The 24,421-nt window shown below is 39.0% G+C and overlaps 1 protein-coding gene across 1 annotated transcript in view; it reads left to right on the forward strand.

Annotated features, from left to right (window-relative positions):
- STAU2 (staufen double-stranded RNA binding protein 2) overlaps positions 1-24,421 on the forward strand; it is a 3,898,627-nt gene that overhangs the window by 3,544,335 nt on the left and 329,871 nt on the right. Inside the window, exon 15 of the mRNA XM_044067226.1 lies at positions 14,340-14,428. Within this exon, the coding sequence (XP_043923161.1) occupies positions 14,340-14,428 (89 nt within the window). The remainder of the gene's footprint in view (positions 1-14,339; positions 14,429-24,421) is intronic.

Consider the following 24,421-nt stretch of genomic DNA (forward strand, 5'->3'; position numbering starts at 1 on the left):
GAACAGGAAGCAGTTGGTCAGGTGCCATATCAAGATATTTTGGAGCCTTCCACAGGAAACCAGTATAAACCTTCACTTGAAATTAGACAGGAAGGAAAGGAACAGGAAACTGTGGAAACTCTGATGCAGTCAATGCTGAGAAGTGATAGGCCAGTGAGTTCCCGTATGACAGAACAACAGATGACACAGGATGAAATTGAAGAGAATGTGCCAAAGGAAGATGCTATTGAACTTTCTATAGAATGCCCACAGGAAATGGAAAACAAGGGATGTGCCCTCAGTATGGAAGAAAATGAGTAAAGAGAAGAGTTGCTTGATTTAATAGACAAAGACAGATATATCAAGATCAATGAGAGAAGTAGACTGCAGAAGGTTAATAAAACCCCAAAAGTTAAAAACTTGATAAAATAAATGAACACAGTAATTAGGACTGTCCATAGAGATCCATGCAATATAACAGAAGTAAATAGAATATATTACTGTGCTGCTAAATTAATAACTGATAAAGATCTACCACAGGAACACAGGGTAGCAAGGGAAAAGAGGAGGCAAAAGTGAATACCATCATGGAAATATCGGATAGAGAAAACTATAAAGCAGCTAAGACAAGAAGTGTCACTGTTAGAAGATTGTAGAAGAGGGAATATATCAACAAAAATACCAAGAAAGATAGATGTGATAAAAGCAATGCACAGTATTAGAACAGACCAGGATCTGTTATGTACTATTGGAGATAACAAACTAAAAGAATTTCAAAACAGGCAGAAAGACTTAGAAGATATAAAGCTAAATGTAAGGGAAAAGCACAAAATAAGCAATTTATTGATGACCCAAAAAGTTTTATAGAGAATTGGGAAATAAGGTAAAAGGAATTGAAAGACCATCAAAAAAAGAGGAAGTAGATACATTTTGGAGCATTATCTATGAAGATCCTGTGGAACATAACAAAGATGCTAAATGGATAGAAGAAGTAAAAGAAAGAATAAGAAGTTTGAAGGTATAGGATATGAAATGGGATGAAATAACAGCCAGAGAGATTGAAACAAAGTTGAGAAAAGCCTATAACTGGAAAACCCCAGGCCCAGATGCAGTACCTAACTTTTGGCTTAAAGTATTAACTTCTTTGCATGAGGACTTAGCCATGAGAAAGAACTATTTATATGTGCACCCTGAACACACACCGCACTGGTTAACAACAGGAAAAACAATGTTCTTGCTTAAGAGTGAACCTGCAAACTACCCTAAAAATTATAGACCAATTACTTGTCTTCTAACGATGTACAAACTATACACGGGAATTGACGCCGACAGAGTTTATAGTCATTTAGAAGAAATTATGGCAGTAGAACAAAAGGGCAATAAAAGAAAGTCATATGGAAGAAAGGATCATTTGTTGTTAAACAAAGTTGTAGTGGAGAACTGTAAAAATGGAAGAATCTAAGTAAGGCATGGATTGACTACAAAAAATAATTTGATAGTATTCCACATTCATGGATAAAAGAGTGCTTAAAAATGTATAAGATACACCCTACACTGATTGACTACATTACAGTAACCATTTGACTACATTACAGTAACCATGAAACAGTGGCAGACCACTTTGCAATTAAGCCATGATAAAGAACAGATTGTTATCCCAGGGTTAAAAATTCAAAGGGGGATATTCCAGGGTGACTCTCTGTCACCATTGCTATTCTGCCTTGGCCATTAATCCATTAAGCTGTTTACTTAACAGCTTAGGCCATGGCTAAAATTTGGCTTCTAGAAAACAACAAAGTCTAATGACTTCACATCTTCTCTTTGTCGATGATTTAAAACTGTATATCTCATCAGATGAGGAACTGAAAGCACAGCTGCAGGTTGTCAAAACTTTTTCAGATGATATTGGAATGTCATTTGGACTTGATAAATGTGCAAAAGCAACCTTTAAAAAAGGAAAACTGCAGCACCAGGAAAACTTAGGTTTGGGACAAGAATGTGATATAAAAGAACTTGAGCAAGAGGGAGTGTATAAATACTTAGGAATTGATGAAGGATCGGCAATAAAACATGAACAAATGCGAATAAAGCTCAGTAAGGAGTACTTTAGAAGACTTAAATTAATCTTGAAAATAGCATTGACATCTAGGAACAAGATCCAAGCCATAAATCAATTTGCTGTTCCTGTCCTAACTTATAGTTTTGGTGTGATTGACTGGCCCCAAAAAGTGTTGGATAGATTGGATAATAAAACAAGAAGGATGCTTCATGCTTACCATATGATTTATAAAAATCATTGTATACCAAGATTATATATTCCCTGCTCTGAAGGAGGGATGGGCTTCCTTGAAATTGATTACATGTATAGATCTACAATCATGGGACTCCACACATATCTGCTGACCTCACAGGATCCAAATGTAGTGAAAGTTTTGAAACATAAGGAGAATAAATCTAAGATGACATCTCTGCTTAATTTGGCAGAATATCAACATCAAGCAGGAATGGAAATTATACCAGAAGTAGATAAAAAAACAGGCAGCAACTGAATGTGCTAAAAACAAAAGAAAGAATATAAGGTGAAGGACCAGATGAGAAGGCAAGAAATGTGGAAATAAACATAAATATAGTTGTAAGTATAGAAAACTTCTAGAAGAACCGCATGTTGATCAAGAACAAACACAGGAGTGATTAAGAAGAGGTGAATTCACTTCAAGAAATGAAAGGTTAATATTGGCAGTCTGAGGTAGCGGGCTACGTACACGCTGGTTTACAAAGTCCATTGAACATGTGGGAGAAACAGACATATATAGGTTTTGTAAAACTGAATTGGAAACAGTCACACACCTTGGCAAAGGGACTATACTGAAAGGCATAATAATGTGGCTAGACTGTTACACTGGAGATTGTGCAAATATTATTGTATCGAAGTGGCTGAAAAACACTGGAAACATGAGCCACAAAGAATCATAGAAAAGTATGAAGTTTATATCACATGGGATCACCCAGTACCAACAGTTCAAAAGATAGATGCTAGAAAACTGGATATAGTGGTCCAAGAAAAGAAGACAAAAGTAGCATTGATCATTGAAATCACCACACCTAGTGGCTACAGTATCTTGCGTACAAAGAGACACAAAGTCATAAAATACCTGGATCTGCAGGCAGAAACGAGAGCCATGTGGAAGAAAGATATCCAGGCAGTTCCAGTAGTAGTAGGAGCAACTGGTCTTATAAAAAAGAATTTCTAATCGTACTTGGATATGTTACCAATTCATGTAACACCGTACGAATTGCAGAAGGAGTCATTACTGAGCAGTTTTAGGGTGCTCCCAAGAGCACTTTTGGCTAATGTCAAAGAGTGAAACAATACTAATTATATGAACTTTAATCGTACTTTGACTTAGGAATGGGGTCCATTCCCATCATGGTATTAGAAACCCAAAAAGACTTGGGGAATTTAAAAAAAGACAGTGATTTTGATGAAGGAGAAGGGTCCCCTAGATCTTCAGCTGTGGCTTTCTCATTTGGAGACAACTTAGAGATCATTTGCCAAAAAGGTGGGCTGTCTTCTCAAACTCCTTTCCAGGAGGAATCAGTGCTCTTGGAAGCCTTCGGGTCTGAACCATCTACGTTATGTGCTACCACTCCACACACACAGATGAGCTTATAGACCTTGTCTTCCGCAGGGCATGGAAGGAACCAGACTTTGTGGAACTGATCCCCAGATGCCTGGACAAAATTTTGAATACCCCTCCAATATAAACACTGGACCAAGGAAATCCCTGCAGATGTTATTTATGGTTGTTGCAGCAGCTCTCAAAATCTGGATGGCTGAGCAGAGCTCCACTGTCCACCCCCCTAATAGGGAGTCTAGGGTATTGGACAGGTTTGCGAAGTGAGTGTATGCTTCAGTGACCTTTGCCTTACAGTCACTAAATTACCTGACACATTTCACTAGTTTGCAGAGGGACTTAGTTAAAGAACTCTCTAACTCAACCCCTGGGTCCATATCTGCAGAGGAACAAAAGTCTTTTTTGTCATGACTGGTCACCCTGCAATCCATTACAAAAGTCTCCATAAAGCTAATCTCACAAACAGCTGAAGGTTCCTCACAGGCGGCCGTTTCAGGCATAGCCATTAGGAGACATACCTGCATGCAGTTGTGTGATTTTGTGGAGCACTTCAATGTGTCATTTATCAGCTCTCCTTTTGATGGATCTTCTTTGTTTGGGCCAACCATTAAAGAGACACTTTTCCTGCAGTGAGCAAGATGGAAAGACCTTGTCTGCCATGGGAATCTGCTTTTCTACACCACAAAGATCTTTTTCTAGAAATCAGTGCAGTGGTAAAAAGATGTGGTTCCATAAATGGGTGACTTTTCCCATACAGGCACGGGGGAAATAGCTACGATGGAAGACGCTGCCCATGCAGCAGAGGGGGTCCGCAGAATCAAAGGTCTCGAGATTCCTTCTTTGACAGATCCTTTCAGCTCTCTTAAATAGTTGCCTGACTGTCCTTCCCTAGAGGCAGTTAGGGGGTGCTTGTCCTTGTACCTAAAAGCTTGAAAAGACATTACAAAAGATTCATGGGTGCAAAGGATCATATCCAAAGGATATTTCATTCCCTTTTCACAAGTTCCTCAATGGAAAAGAAACTGTCTCCCTTGATGTTCCACCCAATCAGTGGGAGTTAGCAGCTCTAGAGGTTTAAAAGCTGCTGGACAAAAGAGTCATCCAAGCGGTCCCCCCAGACCAAAGAGGATCAGTAATTTACTCAAGGTTCTTTTTATAGGTTCGTAGTTTTATTGGATGATACTAGGCTACTGGCCCAGAGGCTCTTATAAGCCTAGCCAAGAATTTCACCCATGTTCCTACAACATCAGCACTTGTTTCCCATGTCCAGCAAGGACACAGATGGGATCCCAGAGGTGTATTTTCTCTTTCCCATCCAGTTGTCCAGGTTCCTCTTAAAGAGGGCTAGTGAGGTACTCAGAGTCTGTTCCACAGATGGGGGAGTCTTTGGGACACAACTCTATCCCACCAACAAGTTCTATTAATGTTACAGACCAGGTTGAGGCCTTGCGTGTAGGTTGCATGAGTGGAGTTTGACTTACAGATATGCAGCAACTCTGTCAAGGTTGGGTCTGAGACAGCCTTGTATGCCAGACACAGGTCTTCTCTGAGTAGTCTGTATGAGACTGAGTAGAAGGACAGGACTTTTAGCCTATCTGTATAGGATAGGTATTTGAGACCCTGGATTTTCCTGGTCAGGAACCTCTGAGGTCTCTCCAGCTGCTGCATGTGCTTGGCAAAGTATATGCCGAAGGGGGCATTGTACTCAATATTGGGTCTGATAAGGGAGGAGTAGAGGGATGTTATGACCTCCTTGTTCCTGGATGAAATACCCTTACTTATGAGGTGGGCCATATAGAAAAACCTTCAGTACAATGGAGGCAACGTGGTGCTCAAAGGTCAGGTCGCTATCAACCTTGGTGCCCAAGTCCCTCACGACTGATTGCATGCTTAGTATGTTATTAATGTGATAATTAATGGGGATGCCATTTTCCCAAGGGAGAGAATGATGCATTTCTTGGCATTCAGTTTGAGGCCATACTTCTGGCAGCAGACATTACTTTGGGTAAGGCCCTCTTGGAGAATGTTCACATCACTGGGGGAATTTAAGACAGCACCCAGCTTGCACTCATCTGCAGTCTTGGTCAGCCACAGACCACTGATTTTGGCTTGCACCTCAGAAAAGTATATCCCAAACAGTAGAGGCCCCAAGACCGATCCTTGGGGTATGGCGCTCATTACGGGTCTACTACAAGAGGTGGCTTCCCCTATTTTGACTGAGTGGGTTCTATCATTGAACCAGTTAGCTACCCATCTGGTAACATATGGGTTGATGCCTAGCTGGGAGAGTTTATCTATTATGCCCAAGTGGGGAATAATGTTGAAGACTTTGGCTAGGTCAAGGTAGGCAATGTGCATCGTCTTCCCCTCTTCCATGGCTTTGGTGACTGTTTTGAAGAAGTCGACCATGTTTAACAGGCATGATCTCCCTTTGACTAAACCAAACTGTGTGGAGTTAAGCATCTAGAGGTTGTCAATGTCCTTGTTTATAAGGTCATAATAATGCATTCCATGGCCTTGCAGATCAGGCTAGTTAGGCTGATGGGCCTATAATTGCCTGGGTCAGTGGATGCTCCACCTTTGTGTAGAAGGATGAAAATGGCTGTCCTCCATTCGGCTTGGAAGAAGCCAGTGTTCAGGCTTTGGTTGAATAGGGTGCTTAATGGTGCTGAGAGCTCTTACCCGAGTTCATGTAGGATGCAGCCAGGGATGTTGTCAGGTCCCATGGGGCTGTATTTTTTGCCTTTGAGGGGGCATTAAAGATCTGCTCCTTGGTGATGAGGGTGGGGTTGCAGGTGCTGGGATAGCCTGGTTTACTGATGGGGGATACAGGAGTAAAGTTTTCACAAAACCTATCTGCCAGCAGGTTGGCTATATCTACAATGTTTATGTATGTGGTGTTCTTTATCACCAGTTCACAGCAGATTTGGGTTTTACCTTTGAGATTGTAGATGTATGTGAAGAAGGCCTTGTGATTGTCCTTAGTGAATGTGGCCAGTTTGGAGATGAAGTAAGCCTTAGACAATTTCACCAGTGACTTTATTTGCTTGTTCGGGCAAAAGAGAGATTGCTTCCAACTTGGCACCTGCTCCTTCTTGGTCTTGGACAGCAATTTTTTCCTTTTATTATAGAGTTTGTTTATTGCTGCTGTCCATCAAACAGGTTTACTCTTCCTTGAGGAAGATGATTTAGTTCTGTCAGGTATTGCTGAGCCCATGCATCTATGTAGTTGGTCATATAGTTTTTTTGGTGTAGGCTTGGACATTAGTGCTAGTTCCAGCTGAAGGGACGGTGGCTGTGAAACTGTTTATACCTGCTCTCAGGAGGCTGCAGTCAGCTTTGGAAGAGTTTTTTGTTTGACCCTGGTGGGGGTGGAGGGTCAGGGGAGATGGTGACTTCGAAAATGATTGCTTTATGGTTGGATCTTACTAAGGAGGATGACATTTTAGGGGTGCTACAGTGGCTACTCATGTGGTTCGTACCAGGTTCTGGATATTTTCACCTCTCATGGGATGTCGACCAGCTGATCCAATGCATTGTCATTGACGAAGTTGAGGAATCTCTGGGTGTTCATGCTTGGGCTAGAATAGGTCTTCCACTCTATGGTTGGGTAGTTAAAGTCTCCCAGGATCAGGGTAGAGGGTTGAATCTTGATGGACTCAGGTAAGTCCAGATAGGTGGAGTGGGCTTCCTGAGTCATGGTTGGGGTCTCTAGCTAGCTAGCTATGATTTGAATAGGTGTTTTGTCAACAGTTAACTGCACATGAAGTGTCTCCTGTGCATCATACTGTTTGAACAGCCTGGAGGTGTGTAAGTCTTTGATAAATAGTGAAACTCCACCTCTTTTGGCTTTGTAGCCCACCATTTGATGTCTGAAAGTATGGTAGGATGAATAACCTCATAAGTCTGGGGTGCTGTCCACGGCTTTGAACCAGGTTTCAGTGACTGCACAAATGTCAGCATCTTCCAGTGTGAGGAATGCTTACAATGAGTGCAGTTTCATGTTAAGACTCCTAGCATTTAGCAGTATTACCTTTAAGTTTCGTTTAGAAGAATTTTTCATGTGGTAATTTTGTCCTCATGACTTTGCCTTAAAAAGGCTCTATGGGGGAGGCAACAGCCTTTGCCAGAAGCCTGAAGCCCAGGGGAGACCGATGAAGGCTATCTCTGGAAAAGCATCGTGGTCTGTCAGTCGTGTCTTCCAAGGCTGTCAGGTACAGGATCCCCTTGGAATAACACCAGAAACTAAGCCAGTTGTTGAAGTCAATCATTTTCTGTTTGTATTGAGGCATCTTTCTGAGTGACAGTAGGATACTGCTTAAGGCTAGGGACATACCTGAATGGGACACATATTTAGTGAGCTCAATCATATCTCTCTTCATATAGTCCAGAGAGGTACTTCTCAAGTCATTCACACCATCATGGACTATGACAGACTCATAACAGTACCTGTTGTTGAGATACTTGAGTGCATGCATGATGTGGCAGATCCTAGCACCTGACAAGCAACTTACTGTGACTTTCTCCTTGTCTAGCCTAGTCAGGGGTACATCTGTGTGTCTCTCGATAGAGTTTCCAATGACCAGTATGTTGGGTTTGTTGGCTGGGGCTTAGAGGCTGTGGAAAACAGATGTGTGAACCACCTGTGGTGTTTGGCGCACACGTATGTGTGTGTGTGTGTGTGTGTGTGTCTCTTTTTTGTATAGGTATGTTTTTGTTGAGAATCTCTGCATATATGCGACTGTATTGTATAGGTGTGGGTGGTGCTAGAGGTGTAGTGTTTGTGGTGTTGAGCAGACAACCTTCTCATTGCCAGATATACTGGCTTGTGATTGAGACAGCAAGGATTCTTTGTTCTTAATGTAATTGCATCTCTCACATATTGTGTTCTTAGGTGGTAGTAGTAGCGAGTTGATCATGTACATGAGGCAGTTGCTGCACAGTCTCAAGATGCCCATATCAACCAGACTAGCAAGAGAAACCATAGGAAATTGTTCATCCATGGTTATCAGAATCTGTGGAAGAGAGGTCAGGGATAGTAGAGTGGGTACTATCTGAGGAGAGTGCCTATACATGTAAGAAGGACTGGATAAAATCAATACATTAGTTGCTAGGGAGAGCCTCACTTACACAGGAGTGCTGGCAAGGGAACAAATGCAGCTGAGATACGTCGCAAAGGGTTACAACAGAGCAGCAGCAGTGCCCAACGTGCAAACAAGTGCCAACCTGTGCAAATGTGGGGTTTAAATACTACACAAACTAAAGTAAAATTGAAATGCTGGAATTGACCAATCAACCCTTGTCCCTGAGCTCTTAGCTAAACACCCGATGCCAGACCAGTTCCAACTGGTTCACTTACTTCCAGTAAGTGCAGGTAGGCCACAGCCAACACAGGATGCTGTAGCAGGAAACACAGGAACCAAACACAAGGAAGAGGGAATAGTGCCCAATAGTTCAAACACCACCAAAAAAATCCAAAATAGCACTATGAAGTAATCCGGACTAATAAACCCTTCTAGCACTGCAAAGCAAAATAAAAACAGAGAACAAGAGAAAAAAAAAATAGGCTTTATTAACGCATTAACTTGATCACCATGTTTTCATCCATATATCACGACTTTCTTTGTAATTAATGATGTTAATTAAGTTGATTGATTAATTTTTGTAGAAATGGGGGTGGGTATTTAAGGAGAGAATGTCTTGGGCTAATGTTACCTTTTGAAGTTGTGGGGTACGAACGAAAAAGCGGTGATCAAGTTAATGCGTTAATAAAGCGTATTATTTTCTTTTTTTTTCTCTTGATCACTGTTTTTATTTTGCTTGGCAGTACTGAAAGGGTTAATTAGTCTGGATTACTTCCTAGGAAACACAGGAATCACACAAATAGATCTGGATACAGCAAAACCTGTAACCAGACTATGCTAAAGATATTTAAACTCTGTTTAGGTCAATTTAACACAGAAGAACAGATACACACTTAAATAAAACAGCAGAACAGTTCACAGACAGTTTAACAGCAACACAGTGAAAAAATACAGTGCAAATGTAATGCTAGTTAAAACAGCACAGTTAATCAAATACAAATGCAGTATAAGTCAAAATAAATTCAAAAATGGCACTTAGTTTTGTAAATTCTCTCAGCAGCTTTGAAATCAACACAAGGTAGATGTAGAACACTCACCACCTTGAAGCTCGATTAAAGTTAGTGCCAAAGAAAACAGGGGACATGAGACCCATTTTGGATCACAGTTATCTGAACCATTTTGTAAAGAATTCCAAATTCCAGATGGTCACAGTTCAGTCCATTCTGCCAGAAGGATGATTGGATGCGTTCTATCGATCTTTAAGATGCGTATTATCACATCAAAATGAACAGGTGTTGTCAAAGATACCTACTTAGATGACTGGCTCCTTAGCACACTTATCATAAATTTAAATCTACAGTGTCTGTAGTGTGCATTTATTTATTCGCTTCATGTTTTGTTATCTGGGTAGTCCCTTTGAGCTGAAGGCTCACTTTTAAAGGAGACATGGGATGGCTCATTAGAAACATCTACCACTATGCTGTTAATAAAATATTTTATTTTACTTGTTTACTGGGGTAGAGCACTGATCTCCATGGACTTTTTTTAAGATTCAGAAAATCTTAAAAGTTTGATTGGGTGATTGGTTAATTATTATGTATATTTAAGTAGATATGTTGCCTGTTAATTTATACTCCTTGCACTGGAGAGAGAGTAAAGCGTGTTTTCTGTTGGTTCCTGCGTATTGTTTTTTTGCCTATATTTTTCTTTTGTTTGCAGTTGTTTTAGATTTTTTAAGATTCAGCCTGGGAGCACTGTATGGCTGAGTAACATGCTCAGAGTCTCAGAGGCAGTGGAAGCTGAGGGAATCAAGCCCTGGACTACAGGAAATAGCTCATTAATGTCTTGTTTCTCTGTGACAAGTGTCAGACACTGGCAGAGGTTGGCATATATGTGATTCATCCTTTTAGTATAAGCTAGTCAACAGGTTGAGAATTTAAGTAGAAAACACTACTAATATGATTATGAACAGTTGGGTGCATCATACGAAATATGCATGTACTTTTATTTGCAGTACTTTGCCTAGTCATCAGTAAGAACATAGGTTATCCTTTTCCTGTATTTGGCCTGTTTACATGGTGCCGGAAATCATAGGTCACATCAATCTTGTAAACTGGAAAGATGAAGTGACATATTTGGAGGGAATTACCTGTTGATTTCTGTGATTACTAGTTATATGCCCATAAAAGTTAAAAAAAAAAGAAGAAGAAGAAAAGATGCCCCCTAACATACCTCCTTTCCCAGTTACACGGGTCTATTTGCTGTTCTGTTTTGCTCCAGTATCACTGGCTTGAATGTAGAGCATTTGATCCATTGAGAGACTTCCTGTAGCTACAGCTATGTATCATGGAAAGCTTATTAATTTCTTTTAAGAAAAAAGGACTGGTTCTAGGTGATTTGTTCACATCCCAACCCTACATAATGACAGAGCTAAAAGTCAAATGGAATTAAAATGGACATCTTTTCTTCTTAGCAGAAGTTGAATGTTGTTTCTTTTTAACAGAAGAGTTTGTGTGTGTGTGTGTGTGTGTGTGTGTGTGTGTGTGTGTGTGTGTGTGTGTGTGTCTGTACATATATATACACAGACACACACACACAGATATGTATGTATGTATATCTTTATATTCTGTTCCACTCACCTCACTCTGACATTGGACCTAAGGGCATCCCTGAGAATCAGGCATCAGAACATTTTCAATAATGCCAGTCCTTGCAGTTACTACTGCTCATATTCTGGTAATATCAGTCATTAGAATTTCATAGTTCTTATTATTCTACTAATGCCAGTCATTAGGCACTAGAATTTTATAATTCTTCAGAAAAATACATACAAATCTCTTTTTTATTTACCGTGTTCTGTTTTGTAAACTGTTAAACTTTAAAAGCATTGTCTGGTTAAGTGACTTGCTCAGAGTCATAAGAAGGCAAATGGAGGTAGAATGAAACAGACCTGTACCTTTGTGGTTACAATTGGTCAGTAATGCCAGTTGTTAGAGGTTCATAGTTCTTGTTGTTTAGAAAATGCATGTTTTTGCAGAACCTGTGGTTCTGTTAACTTTTAAGAGAATTAGCGTAGTCTGCCTTTTTACCTCTCTCCAGTTTTTCAGAAAATCTCTGATTTTGCCTCATACGTATGCACTATCCCTTGTTAACTTCTATTTTGTGTTAAATCATGGAGGATTACAGTCCGTCAGTAATGCCAGTCATTACAATTTAATAGGTTCCTATTGTTCAAAAAATGCAGGTACATGCTACACCTATTTTAAGGGAATTGGAGTTGTCTGGTTCTTAAGGGTCTGTGATATTGACAAACTGCTTCCTGTTGTCAAAAGTATAGCATTTCAATCCTTCTGTCTCCATTTACCTACTGGGTGTCTTTGAGCAACTCCCTTAACCAGACAGTGCATCTGAGTTGCCACTGTAAATTGGCACTTCTTCCAGTTGGTTTACCTGATTAACAATTAACATAAATTAATATGTAAAATGTGTCACCCCCCCCCCCCCATTAGTTTTGGCTTTGTTCAGAATTTTTGAGCAAAGAAATTGAGAGGTATTTTGGTCATTTCCTTGTAATATCTGTGGCTTTCTGGCAATTTATTTGTGGATTGTGGTCACTAAACAATATCAGGCATGTGAGTTTTAGACTTTATATTTTAAAATCTGTTCCTGATTTTGTATCTTTGTGATTTATGATCTTAGAAGTTGAGGGCAGGGGGGGAGAGATAAAATGGTCTGCACAGTGTGGTTCTGACAGCCACAAGGTTTCTCAACCGCCTTTGATTTTTTCCCATTATATTTGTGGTCTTTTCCTTGTAAAACCTGTGTTTTTTCTGGTAAAGTATGGTGGATTGCAGTCAATAAATAAACATGAGTTTCAAACTTCGTTTCCTTCAAAAAATCCTAGCTAATGCAAAATCTGCTACTTTCTAGGTATATAAGGCCAATATTTAAAATCTGTTCCTGATTTGGGTCCTTGTCAATGACTCTTGAGCTAAGAGGTTGGGAGGGCATGGGAGGTGCAAAGAGTTACAACTTATGGGTCTCATGTCAGCAACTGAATATAAACTTTTGTGTCATTATTTATGTATTTGGTCATTCTTTTGATCACAAGCAAACATCTGATTTGTCTGCTGCCATACAAGAAGCTATAATTAATGGTATGTGGAAACACTTGGTTCTTGTATCACAGACTGGATGTGGTATAAAGGAAGGAATTGATTGTACTAAAGAGGAGCGTTATCATATTGACCATGTTCTTTGGATATGATTCTTGGTTTCTTCACTTTAGACAGTGTATTTATTATTTGGCTGTGAGTGAACTAGACCATGTTAATATTTTAAATACAAGTAAGTTTTAATTAAGTTTTCTTTTTTGCAGGCATGTGGTGTGAATGCACTGTGTTTGGGCTTCAGCAGTTTGTCTGCAAAGGCTTTTAGTGCAGGAGAGTAAGGCAATGATCTGTTAATAAGATGCTTCCCAAGTTTAGGGTTTGATTCTTCCCAAGTTTAGGGTTTGATTCTCCCAGCCTTTGTTCATTTTCTGTATGACTCTGACCAAATAACTTTAACAAACAGTTCTCATAGACTGACAAATTTCACTTACATCCAGTGGGCTCTCCCAGGATGTTAGCAAATGCATTACACATTTGTCATTTGAATTCCTGCACCCTTAACATAGCTGCTAATTTCTGTTTCACTATATACTTCCTTATCACGAATCCCAGGAGGCCCCTTGTTATTTAATACTTTGTCAGATGCATTTTCAATAAATTTGAGATTCAAGGGAAGAGAAGTTTACTATTACTTATGCTAAGACCGTTTTCAATTTGAGATTGTTTTGCTTTGTTTATCAAACCATTTTGCTGTAAAGTATGAAATAAAAGTTTTAAATTAAATCTAAATCTATGTGATCATTGTAAAAGTAGTAAAGAAAATTGTACGCACACTGACAGGGTTGAACCAGTGTTATGGTAATTGTGGAGAGACAGCCAGGTAATGGGCTATTGGTATGGCTTTGGGGGGGTCCATTACCTTGCCATGGGCCCCATTTAACCATGAACCTGCTATGGCTGTTGGGCTGCCAGATATATATGAGTTCTAAAGAGTGTTAAAGCTGAGAAGAGCAGCACATACACCAGATCTTGTTGCCAGCAGGTGCCACTTTTCTGAAAGCACAGCAGTTATTGCAAATGGTAAGTAGTGAAGTAGATCCCAAGTACAGGATGTGAAACCAGGAAGAGCAAAATTGGTGAATAAGGATACTAGGAAGGTGAGATGTAAATAGTAGAATAAAAAAGCAGGTGATACGAAGGTAGTGGCTGAAGGAGTTATAGAGTTGGAAGGTTGGAGGGAATGGATAAATCAAGGGAGAGTGAAAAATTAATTGGTAATTGTAGTGAATTGAAAATGGAAGGTGAAAGAGCAAATTGGTAACGTTGTTTTTTCCCACCACTAGACAAATTTCCAAGTTTCACTTCTTAGGTTTGTGTATGTTTATTTTTCAGTTTTTTGTATTTGTTTATAAGAAAACGTAACTGAGAATAGTGATGATTTATGTAGTTATATAAATTGCATTCATTTTTGTTGCAGATTGCCTTTTATAGTTGCCATTGTGTTTTTACATGGTTGCTTTATTTTCCAGGCAGCTCTAAGTGCCTTGAAACAGCTTTCTGAACAAGGACTAGACCCTGTAGATGGAGCAATGAAGGTTGAAAATGGAGCAATTGAAAAGTAAGTATAATTTAATAGCTGGAAGTTAAGGTTTGATTATTCTTTCTTTTTATCATAGGTGCAGAGGTTAATTCTCTAGATCAGGATTTTTGATAAGCATGTTTATACCACTTATCCTGTTTTTTTTTCACATTTGTTTACATTTATTTTTCCAGGAGAATGCACTTTTGCAAATACAAAGATAACATATTTTGACTCTGCAGCAGATGAAAAAGAATTGTACGAGTCACATGAAGTAGTATCAGAAATGCAGACTTATTAGTTGCACTTCTCAACAGCTAAACTGTGTCATAGAAAAAAATGCATTCATCGATGTCTGATCTTATTTTATATTAAAGCACATTTGGAATGAGATCCCGATGTCTGGAGGCTGTAATGTATTCTTTGTGTAGTATTCCAGTTGCAGACACTACTGAGAGGTTGAATTCCTTCTTTCTCAGTGAGGATATAGAGAGCCTCCCACCTTAGGAATAACCCCTTGCAGACACCAGAAATCAGTCCAGGGCAAGCACAAGTTACATATTAGGGAGGACTATACCAACAGCCGTGTGGTGAAGGTGCATGCATGTGTGGAACAGTATGTACCTGGATGTAATCATAAGCTGTGGCTGCATGATCACCTTCTGCCATGTTTTTCTTCTGCTGAATGAAACATTGAGGCTACTTACCCCATTTTGGAGATGTATCTACTAGATTATGTGGAAGTTACCAGCTGAGGACTACGAATGAATGAGACAGTAAAGGAGCAGGGCAGACAGGGCTTGTGATGTGGCAGAGTTAAAGAGTATTTGGTTATGTACACCTGGGAACAGAAATACTTGTCTTCAACAGATTATAAGGAAAGATGGGTATTATACCTTCATTATTTGGATGATATTTTCATCCTGTGGAAAGAACACACACTAGTGGAAACAGAACTTGTTCATTACTTGAACCATCTTCCCTCTTTTTTTGAAATTTACTAGTAAAAATTCTAGCACTAGTATTGACTTTTTGATACTAAGATAAGTAAGGATGTGAACAAAATGAATTTTTGTTCAACTATTTATAAAAAGGAGACATTCTCAAATAGCTATTTAGATTACAATAGCCAGAACCCATTTAACACCAGGAAGAATATCCTTAAGGGCCAGTTAGTGAGAGCTTAGAGGATGTATTCAGATTGGAATCTTTTTAGAAGTGTTATTATCAATTTATTTTTAGAGAGAGGATACCCTAGAGATCTCATTTTGAATGTGAATTATGAAGTTATTCAAGCTTGGGGCTCTAAGTTCAAACCCCTTATAGGTATTGGAAGATCTAATGTAGCTTTTAAAACCTCTACACAGGTACAAAATTTCATGGTAGTATGGTTTTACCATTTGGTGAAGGTTCTTTAGAAGTAAAAGAAATAATGAAGAAATATTGGGTGCTGGTTAAGACAAATAGTGAGTGCACACAGATTTTAGGGGACAAACCCAAATTTGTTTTTAAGATGGGCAAGAATTTGAAATACATGTCTGAACACAATACATTAGCTACTCGACCTTCAGACAAAGGAACTGTTAAATGTGGTTGCTGTTCCTCTTGTAGATATATTCTAGAAGACAAATGTGTAAGTTTACCCAATAGGACGAAACCAGTAATTTTCAAACAAGGAAATTGTGCAACAAAAGGTTTGATATACCTTGCGGTGTGTGATTTTTGCAAATATTTTTATGTTGGGAAAACTGTAAGGCAGTTGCGAAAGTGTATTTATTAACACACATATGCCATCTCTCAAAAAGTGTTAATAATGCTTTATACAAGCATTCCACCAAATGCCTTGGTTTTAGAAGATTTAGATTTGGCATCAATGCCTAATGGCCAAGGCAATTCTGGATGACATGCGGGTGTTTCTGTGACCAGGAATGAAGACTGCCCAAATCTGCAGGACTGGCTTAGACAAGGAATTTCCTTTTCACAAAATATGAACGTTAATGTCAGTAGGTCCCTGAAAGAGAGTTTGAATACCTATCATTACAAATTACTTAAGGTTCATAAATTGCAAATTGAGAATTCTTATTTACTAGAATGTATCAAATGGAAACATGTGCCCAAGGGGCTTAGAATGTGGAAATTCCCTTCGGGCTTAATCAAAGACTCAGTTATGCACAAGGAACTTTTGTCTATTTGATCGCATCAGTTGTGAATACATGGAAGCACTGGTCAAATTTAACAGTCAAACCATTGAACAATTGGTTAAGAACATCGAAGATTTGGATGTGGCAATAAAAACTGACTTACTTTTCCAACAGCACTTTATGGATTATCAATGTATTTTTAATAATATTGACAATGTATTCAAAACATTAAAACACGTAAGCTTGAGAAATTAATGTGGGACTTTGATGATTACACTGCAGGAAGGGCGTACCCACAAATGCTGGTTTCGCAGCAGTGGAATTAGCAGTACGCTCATGATCACAGTGTTACTAATGGAACTGGAACAGAGGTTAGCGACAATACCAGCATCATCCCTTTAGAACAACCAAATTTACGTAGTTTGGAACGGATCAGAGAGAGGGCATATTATGGTCAAAATCAACAGATGGGGATGAATCAGTCCCGATTCGAGCAGGAGAACTCTCATTCAACTCATTAGCCGTGGAAACGGAACCAATGGCGATAACACAGGAATTGGGTATTTAGGTTATTGTCAGCTCATCTGGTGACTTTTAGGTATATAACTATAGTTCATAGGTTCATACTAGGCTATCTGCCCTAAGGCATTTATAAGCCTAGCCAGAGTATGTTTGGCTTTTGCCACCCATTTTAAATTAATTTTGCTATGCCCTTTTTCGAGGTTAGTATACTGTGCCTCTGTCTAACAGTGACACAGAAGTAATACCCGGGGTAAACCTACAATCCCCCATCCACTCATCAAGATTCCTCTTGAAGAGAGTCAATGAGGGACTCTGCCTAACCTGGACTGGGATTTTATTCCATAGTGAAGGGAGCCTCTGGGTTATGAATCTGTCCCTTCAGCATGTCCTATTTGTTTCAATGCTGAGGTTCAAATCTCTCGAGCGCGTAGTTCTTATCCTTTTTCAGTTGACATTGCAAACTTATTTGCCAAGGGCCTTATGGCCTATACAGACATTTCCCATGTGTTGATGGATCTTAAACTTTTTGTCAGGAAGCTCAGTTTAAGAATTTTATTCAATGATACTAATAGTGAGCCGTGTAATGTTATCCGGACACCTAGCATATGTAATATCCCAACCCACCCTACACTTGGTACATTTGAAAAACTTTGTGAATTGGATTTTCTGCATATTTGTAAATTTCAAAGACATTCTGGTAATAATTTGGACATAACTAACTTGTTCACATTTATTTGCTAAACTTATTGGAAGGAGTGTTTGCCTGCTAGGGGGACTGCTTTTTATTTTGGATGTATCATATATTGTTTAGTGATGTATATTGTCAGGTTTCCAGGAATGAAGTTAATTTAGCTTACAATAAGATCCATATGCAACTCAGGGATGTGTTATTGGAAGAACACATTACTTTGGCCATTACCATTAGCTCCAAAGAAAACATTCATATCAGTCCAACCACACATACTAAACTGCTATCCGTAAAAATAGACAATAACCTGAGGTTCAACATCCACATAGCACAAACCATTAAGAAAGTTAATAAAAAATGTGGTCTCCTCTACAGGAACAAACAGTTTATGACAAAACGCACCAAAGTAACCATCACAAGGACTCATCTTCTATCCACCCTCCTCTATGCCTCTCCCATCTTGACCAATCTCCGCCAAACTGATCTAAATAAAACAAGATTGCCAAGTTTGCTACTGAAGCCTCATATAGGTCCCACCACTGTCTATCCCTTAAGCAACTCAAATGGCTTGAGTTGCCTCATATACTTCTACCCAATCAACTCTCTGTAGCGCACAAACTCTACTACCTTCCTGAGATAACTCCAGCACCTAATTCAGCCCCACATTCCCTCTAGAGCCTTAAGATCTAGTAACCAGAACCTCATAACTGTCATCAAACATAAAAATGAAGCTGGTAAGTCCCTCTTTGCCAACACCATTGCCAAAACCTGGAACTCACTACCAAGCCAAATAACTTCTACCACCTCCTTTAGTCAATTCAAAAAACTCCTGAAAGCCCATTATCTAAGTAACTGGCTATGCTTATGCCACTCACCAGGCTAATCCATACCAAGAGAATTTGTCAGGGTACAGCTATGTATAAACAGTTTATCCCCTGAAAGCTTCCAAACCCGTATACATTTACCTTACAAAACTTATAACTGCAATAGAAAAAAAAAAATACCTCTGATTGTCTACTGTAAGAAATGTTAATCACTAGCATGATGTCCTGTTGTGTGTGTGTATATATATATATATATATATATATATATATATGCTATATGTATGTTTGTTAATCACCAGCATGTTGTCATGATGTGTATATATGCCATATGTATGTATGTTCTACTTCTTTTTACTCTCATGTAATGTATTGTAATGTGGAGCTTTTCTCCCCGGGCCTCCACTGAAAATGGACCTGTGTCCAGTCTGACTTTCCCGGTAAACAAATGTAAAATAAATTTAAATCATCATCATCATCTTTCGGCTCAGCATCCCTCCTCAGCACATGTCCAAACCAATGTAATCTTGCCTCTCTGGCTTTGCCTCCAAACCTTCCAACCTGGGCTCACCCTCTAATATACTTATTCCTAATCCTGTCCACCCTCGTCACACCCAGTACAAATCTTAACATCTTTAACTCTGCCACATGTAGCTCTAACTCCTGCCTTTTTGTCAATGCCACTGCCTCCAACCCATATAACATAGCTGGTCTCACTATCCTCTTGTAGACCTTCCCTTTCACTCTTACTGGTACCCGTCTGTCACAAATCACTCCTGACACTCTTCTCCACCCACTCCATCCTGCCTATACTCTCTTCTTCACCTCTCTTCCACACTCACCGTTACTCTGAACTATTGATCCCAAGTATTTAAACTCATCCACCTTTGCCACCTCTACTCCTTGCATCCTTACCATTCCTCTATCCTCCCTCTCATTCACACACATATATTCTGTCTTAGTCCTGCTGACCTTCATTCCTCTTCTCTCTAGAGCATATCTCCATCTCTCCAGGGTCAACTCCACGTGTTCCCTACTCTCACTACAGATCACAGTGTCATCTGCAAACATATCATAGTCCACGGGGACTCCTGTCTGATCTCGTCTGTCAACCTGTCCATCACCATTGCAAATAAGAAAGGGCTTAGAGCTGATCCTTGATGTAATCCCACCTCCACCTTAAATGCATCCGTCACTCCCACTGCAGACCTCACTGCTGTCACACTACCCTCGTACATATCCTGTACCACTCTTACATACTTCTCTGACACTCCTGACTTCCTCATACAATACCACAACTCCTCTCTAGGCACCCTGTCATATGCTTTCTCTAAGTCTACAAAAACACAATGCAACTCCTTCTGACCTTCTCTGTACTTCTCCATCAACACTGTCAGAACAAACATCGCATCTGTTTCCCGGCATGAAACCATACTGCTGATCACTAATCATCACATCCTTTATTAACCTAGCTTCCACTACTCTTTCCCATAACTTCATGCTGTGACTGATCAGTTTAATCCCTCTGTAGTTATTACAGCTCTGCACATCACCCTAATTCTTAAAAGTCGGTACCAAAACACTTTTTCTCCATTCCGCAGGCATCCTCTCACTTTCTAAGATTTCATTAAACAATCTGGTTAAAAACTCCACTGCCATTTCACCTAAACACCTCCATGCTTCTACAGGTATGTCATCTGGGCCAACAGCCTTTCCATTCTTCATAGCTGTCCTTACTTCCTCCTTGCTAATCCATTGTACTTCATGATTCACTTTCTCCACATCATCCAACCTTCTCTCCCTCTCATTCTCTTCATTCATCAACCCCTCAAACTACTTTTTTCCGTCTCCTCAACACACTCTCCTCGCTTGTGAGTATGTTTCCCTCATTATCTTTTATCACCTTTATGTGCTGCACATCTTTCCTAGCTCGATCCCTATGTCTAGCCAATCGGTACAGTCCTTTTCTCCTTCCTTAGTGTCCAACCTTTCATACAAGTCTTCATATGCCTTATCCTTAGCCTTTGCCACATCTCTCTTTGCCATGCACCTCATCTCCTTATACTCCTGTCTACTTAAATAAATTTGGATATTTACAGGTTTTTAAGGATTAGTTCCCCAACTATTCCTACCATATTTGGACTGCCTAAACTGCACAAGCAGTTGGTGGATCCCCCATTTTGTCCTATTGTGGACGCTCGTAATTCCATCACTTCCCCCTTTGCAAATTATTGAGACTTACAACTTAAACCCCTTGTACAACAAGAAAGATGTCTTTGCATCGATTCATGGGATTTTTTAAGCAAGTGCAATGATGTATGCTTCAATGCTGCACATACTTTTATTACTGTGGATGTGAAAGACTTGTTTTCTGTGATCCCTCATACCTTAGGCCTTGAATGGTTTGAAAACTATTTATTGGATAAAGGATTACCACAGGATAGTATTAACACCTATGTTGAAATGTTGGAAATTGTCTTAAAAAATAATTATATTTATTTTGATGCACAATTTTTCTTACAAAAAAATGGGTGTTGCAATGGGGGGCAGCTTGTGGCACCCTTTTTGCAAATATTGTCTTGTGTGAATGGGAGTGAAGGTTCCTATTTGTATACCCTGGGTTCCATGATTGTGTGTTGTACCTGTGATACCTTGATGATTTGTTTTTTATCTGGAAAGGAGATGTGGATTCTATTTCTACCCTACTTGAATATATGAACAACACTACTGATTTTTTGGAATTTTCCTATACAGTTGGGGTTGAACACATCTCTTATCTTGATGTTTTCTTGATGAAGGACAGGGTGAATTGTAAATATGTTTCTACAATTTACAGAAAACCCACTTATTCAAATTTTTTTTGCATTTTGATAGTTTACACCCTATAGCCCAGAAAAAAGCAGTCGTCAAGGGACAATTTGTGAGAGCCGCAAGAATGGTGTCCAATTTTGATGATTTTATCTTGGAATGTAATGGGTTGGAACAAATGTTTAGTAAAAGGGGATATTCCATATGTTTTGTGGATGAGATCAGAGGGCAAGTGGTGGCTAAAAGAAGATCTAATTTTTATCTTCCCATTCTTGGTGGTACCGAAATACTACGATCCAGTAATAATACAACTGAAATGGGAGTAGTTATAAATAGCAATAATAGTAAAGACTACATGTGTTTTAGACTGTCTTTTATTACTAGGTTTACTGTGGACCACCATAAAGTTCGTGGCACCATTTTTAAGAATTGGCATGTATTAACTGTGGATGGGAGTATTATATCTAAAGTAAAAGAAAAAAACAACTATTGTTTGGACAAGAGGGCTCAATTTGAAAAATTTGGTGGAAAAATCAGGTAGGAAAATGGTTTCTGACAGAACCCCACAGATGTCCAAGTGTGGATGTTGTTCCTATTGTATGTATATTAATACAGGGGAACTATTTGACATTAATGGATATATGTTTACAATAAGGGGTAGATATAACTGTAATAGTGTGGGTGTAGTGTATGGGCCTATGTCAATTATGTCGAGCTTTGTACATAGGAAAAACAGAACATAAACTTAAGTGTCGTATTTATGAACATATCTATGACATTAAATTTAAAAAAAACACCAATGTACTTTACAGACATATACTTGAATCCCCTGGACATCATTTTAAATTCACAGTTATTGATCAAGTAATGCAAAATGAGAAGGGGGGGGGTCCATGGTAGTTGGTATTGGAAAAGAAGGAACTATACTGGATTTTTCGTTTGGGTGCTGTTGGTTTTCCTGGACTAAATGAATTGGCCTTAATAGGCTGTAGTTTAAAATTAAAGGCACAGTGTAGATACGTTTTATATTTATAGAATTTGGGTAATTTCTATTTTAATTTTTCCTTACATGAATTTTATATACAACTTATTTATTATTTAGTCAACTATAATATGTGGAATTTTATGCAATCATATGTATACATTTTTCTATATGTACATATATATCTGTAGATAATTTATATGCATGCGAATTTGTCCTTCAGGATAACTCTGTAACATATCAGTTGTTATGTTTTCTTCATTACCTCTTTAAGAATTCCATTTGGAAGAAGTCATGTGATTACTTTATTGTAGATAAATTGGGATTATGGGAAGTTTGTAGTTGATCTGAAGAAATGTTGTATTTTACTTAATGAAAGCGCTTATCCTTTATATTAAGTTCTTAAGTTTTGGAGCATAATTTCACCATCTGTGCCTTCCTTGTGGTTACATACATGAAGTAGTGCAAACATCTTTAAGAGGTGGGTAGTGGGAAGTTAATGTTGAACTATGTGAATTAAAGTGGCAAGTTTGACTGAATTCTATGTTTGAACCTGGTTTGAATGAAACTCTTTCCTTAGCACCAATTTTAAAGTGGAGAGCATTGACCAGATGATTTTACAGTTAAAGTCAGACCTTTAATTTGTTCCTGTATTTTTAACAAAATGTTAGATCATATGATTAATTATTTAATTATACAATTAAGCATGGTATTTATGTGGGAATTTTCATTGTTAAATTATTCTGATGAAGTCTTGGGACTGGCCGAGACAAAAACGCATAATTAAAGTTTTTGGTGGTGAAGAACTGAGTTGCATTTTTTAAACATCTTTCAGTTTTTGGACATTTTTTGGCTTTGTCACAGTTCAACCTGATACCTAGTATGAGTTTCAAAGTTTTAGGACTGAATTTTTTGCCTAATGTTTTGGATGAGAGTTAAAGAGTATCAAAAAGACATATTAAAAAAAGACTAGACTGAGCATAATTTAGGGTTGACTAATAAAATTGTCTCACTATAAAGCCTGAGGAGTAATTTCTTCTGTTGAAGGCAGGACACTGAAAGACTTCTTTTTTTTTTTTTTTTGATAAATGCCAGTAGATATCTAGCAAAGCAGTGCTGCCATTTTCTAAGGTGTTTAATTCCTTGATGTGGTGAAAAAGCTGCTAGTTATATAAGATGTATGATGACAGAGTGTAATGCATCTCGTCTTTGGATTAATTTCTGTGACTTCCTCTTAATACCTGGAAGATCAGAAAGCTGTGGGTTCTGTCCCACACCAGGTGTTTGGAATCATGTACTACACTGAGTGTAACATAATGGGGGTACTGCAGTTCCTAGGTGCCATCCTTTGGGTGAGATGCTAAACTAAGGACCCATGTGCCTGAATTGGTGGCACATCAGGTGGATGTTAAGTCTCACATCATGTCACGTATTGAAAAGAGTGGGGATATCACTAGTGCCGTGGCCAAATTAACCTGTATTTGATACAACTGCCACCTCAGATTTCTACTGCAAACATCTTGCAGGCCTACTGAGGCTAGCCTTGTAAAAAAAATGTGATTTGAATTACTGAACATTTTGGATTTGAGTGAAGAGCAACTTGTGCTTTTACACACAAAACAGCTTTTATGGGTTTTTGCGTATAGACCTGTAGAAAAAAAGCTTTCTCAGAAAGACATCCTTACATCCACAACCCTATCTGAGAAGATGTGTTTCCCTACATCATAGGTTCATAGGTGAGTACTAGGCTAATGGCCCCGGAGCCAACACAAGCCTAGCCCAAGAACATACCCAGTCGTCCTATTGCCGGACGTTAGTTGCTTGTGCCCCTATTGAACAAGGCTGTTGAAATGATCCCCGGGGTGAATTTCCTGTTACCCATCCACTCATCAAGATATTTTGAAGAGGGCCAGTGAGGTGCTCTGCTTGACATGAATGGGGAGTTTATTCCAAAGTATGGGTAGTCTCTGGGCTAGGAACCTGTCCCTCTAGCAGGTTCTGTTTATTGTGGTGATGAGGTTGATGTCTTTGGACCATGTGGTGTGGAGGGATTGAGTCTTTTTCAGATGA

This window comes from Protopterus annectens, chromosome 3.part1 (assembly GCF_019279795.1).
Source record: "Protopterus annectens isolate FY-2018-M chromosome 3.part1, PAN1.0, whole genome shotgun sequence".
Classification (NCBI taxonomy): domain Eukaryota; kingdom Metazoa; phylum Chordata; order Ceratodontiformes; family Protopteridae; genus Protopterus; species Protopterus annectens.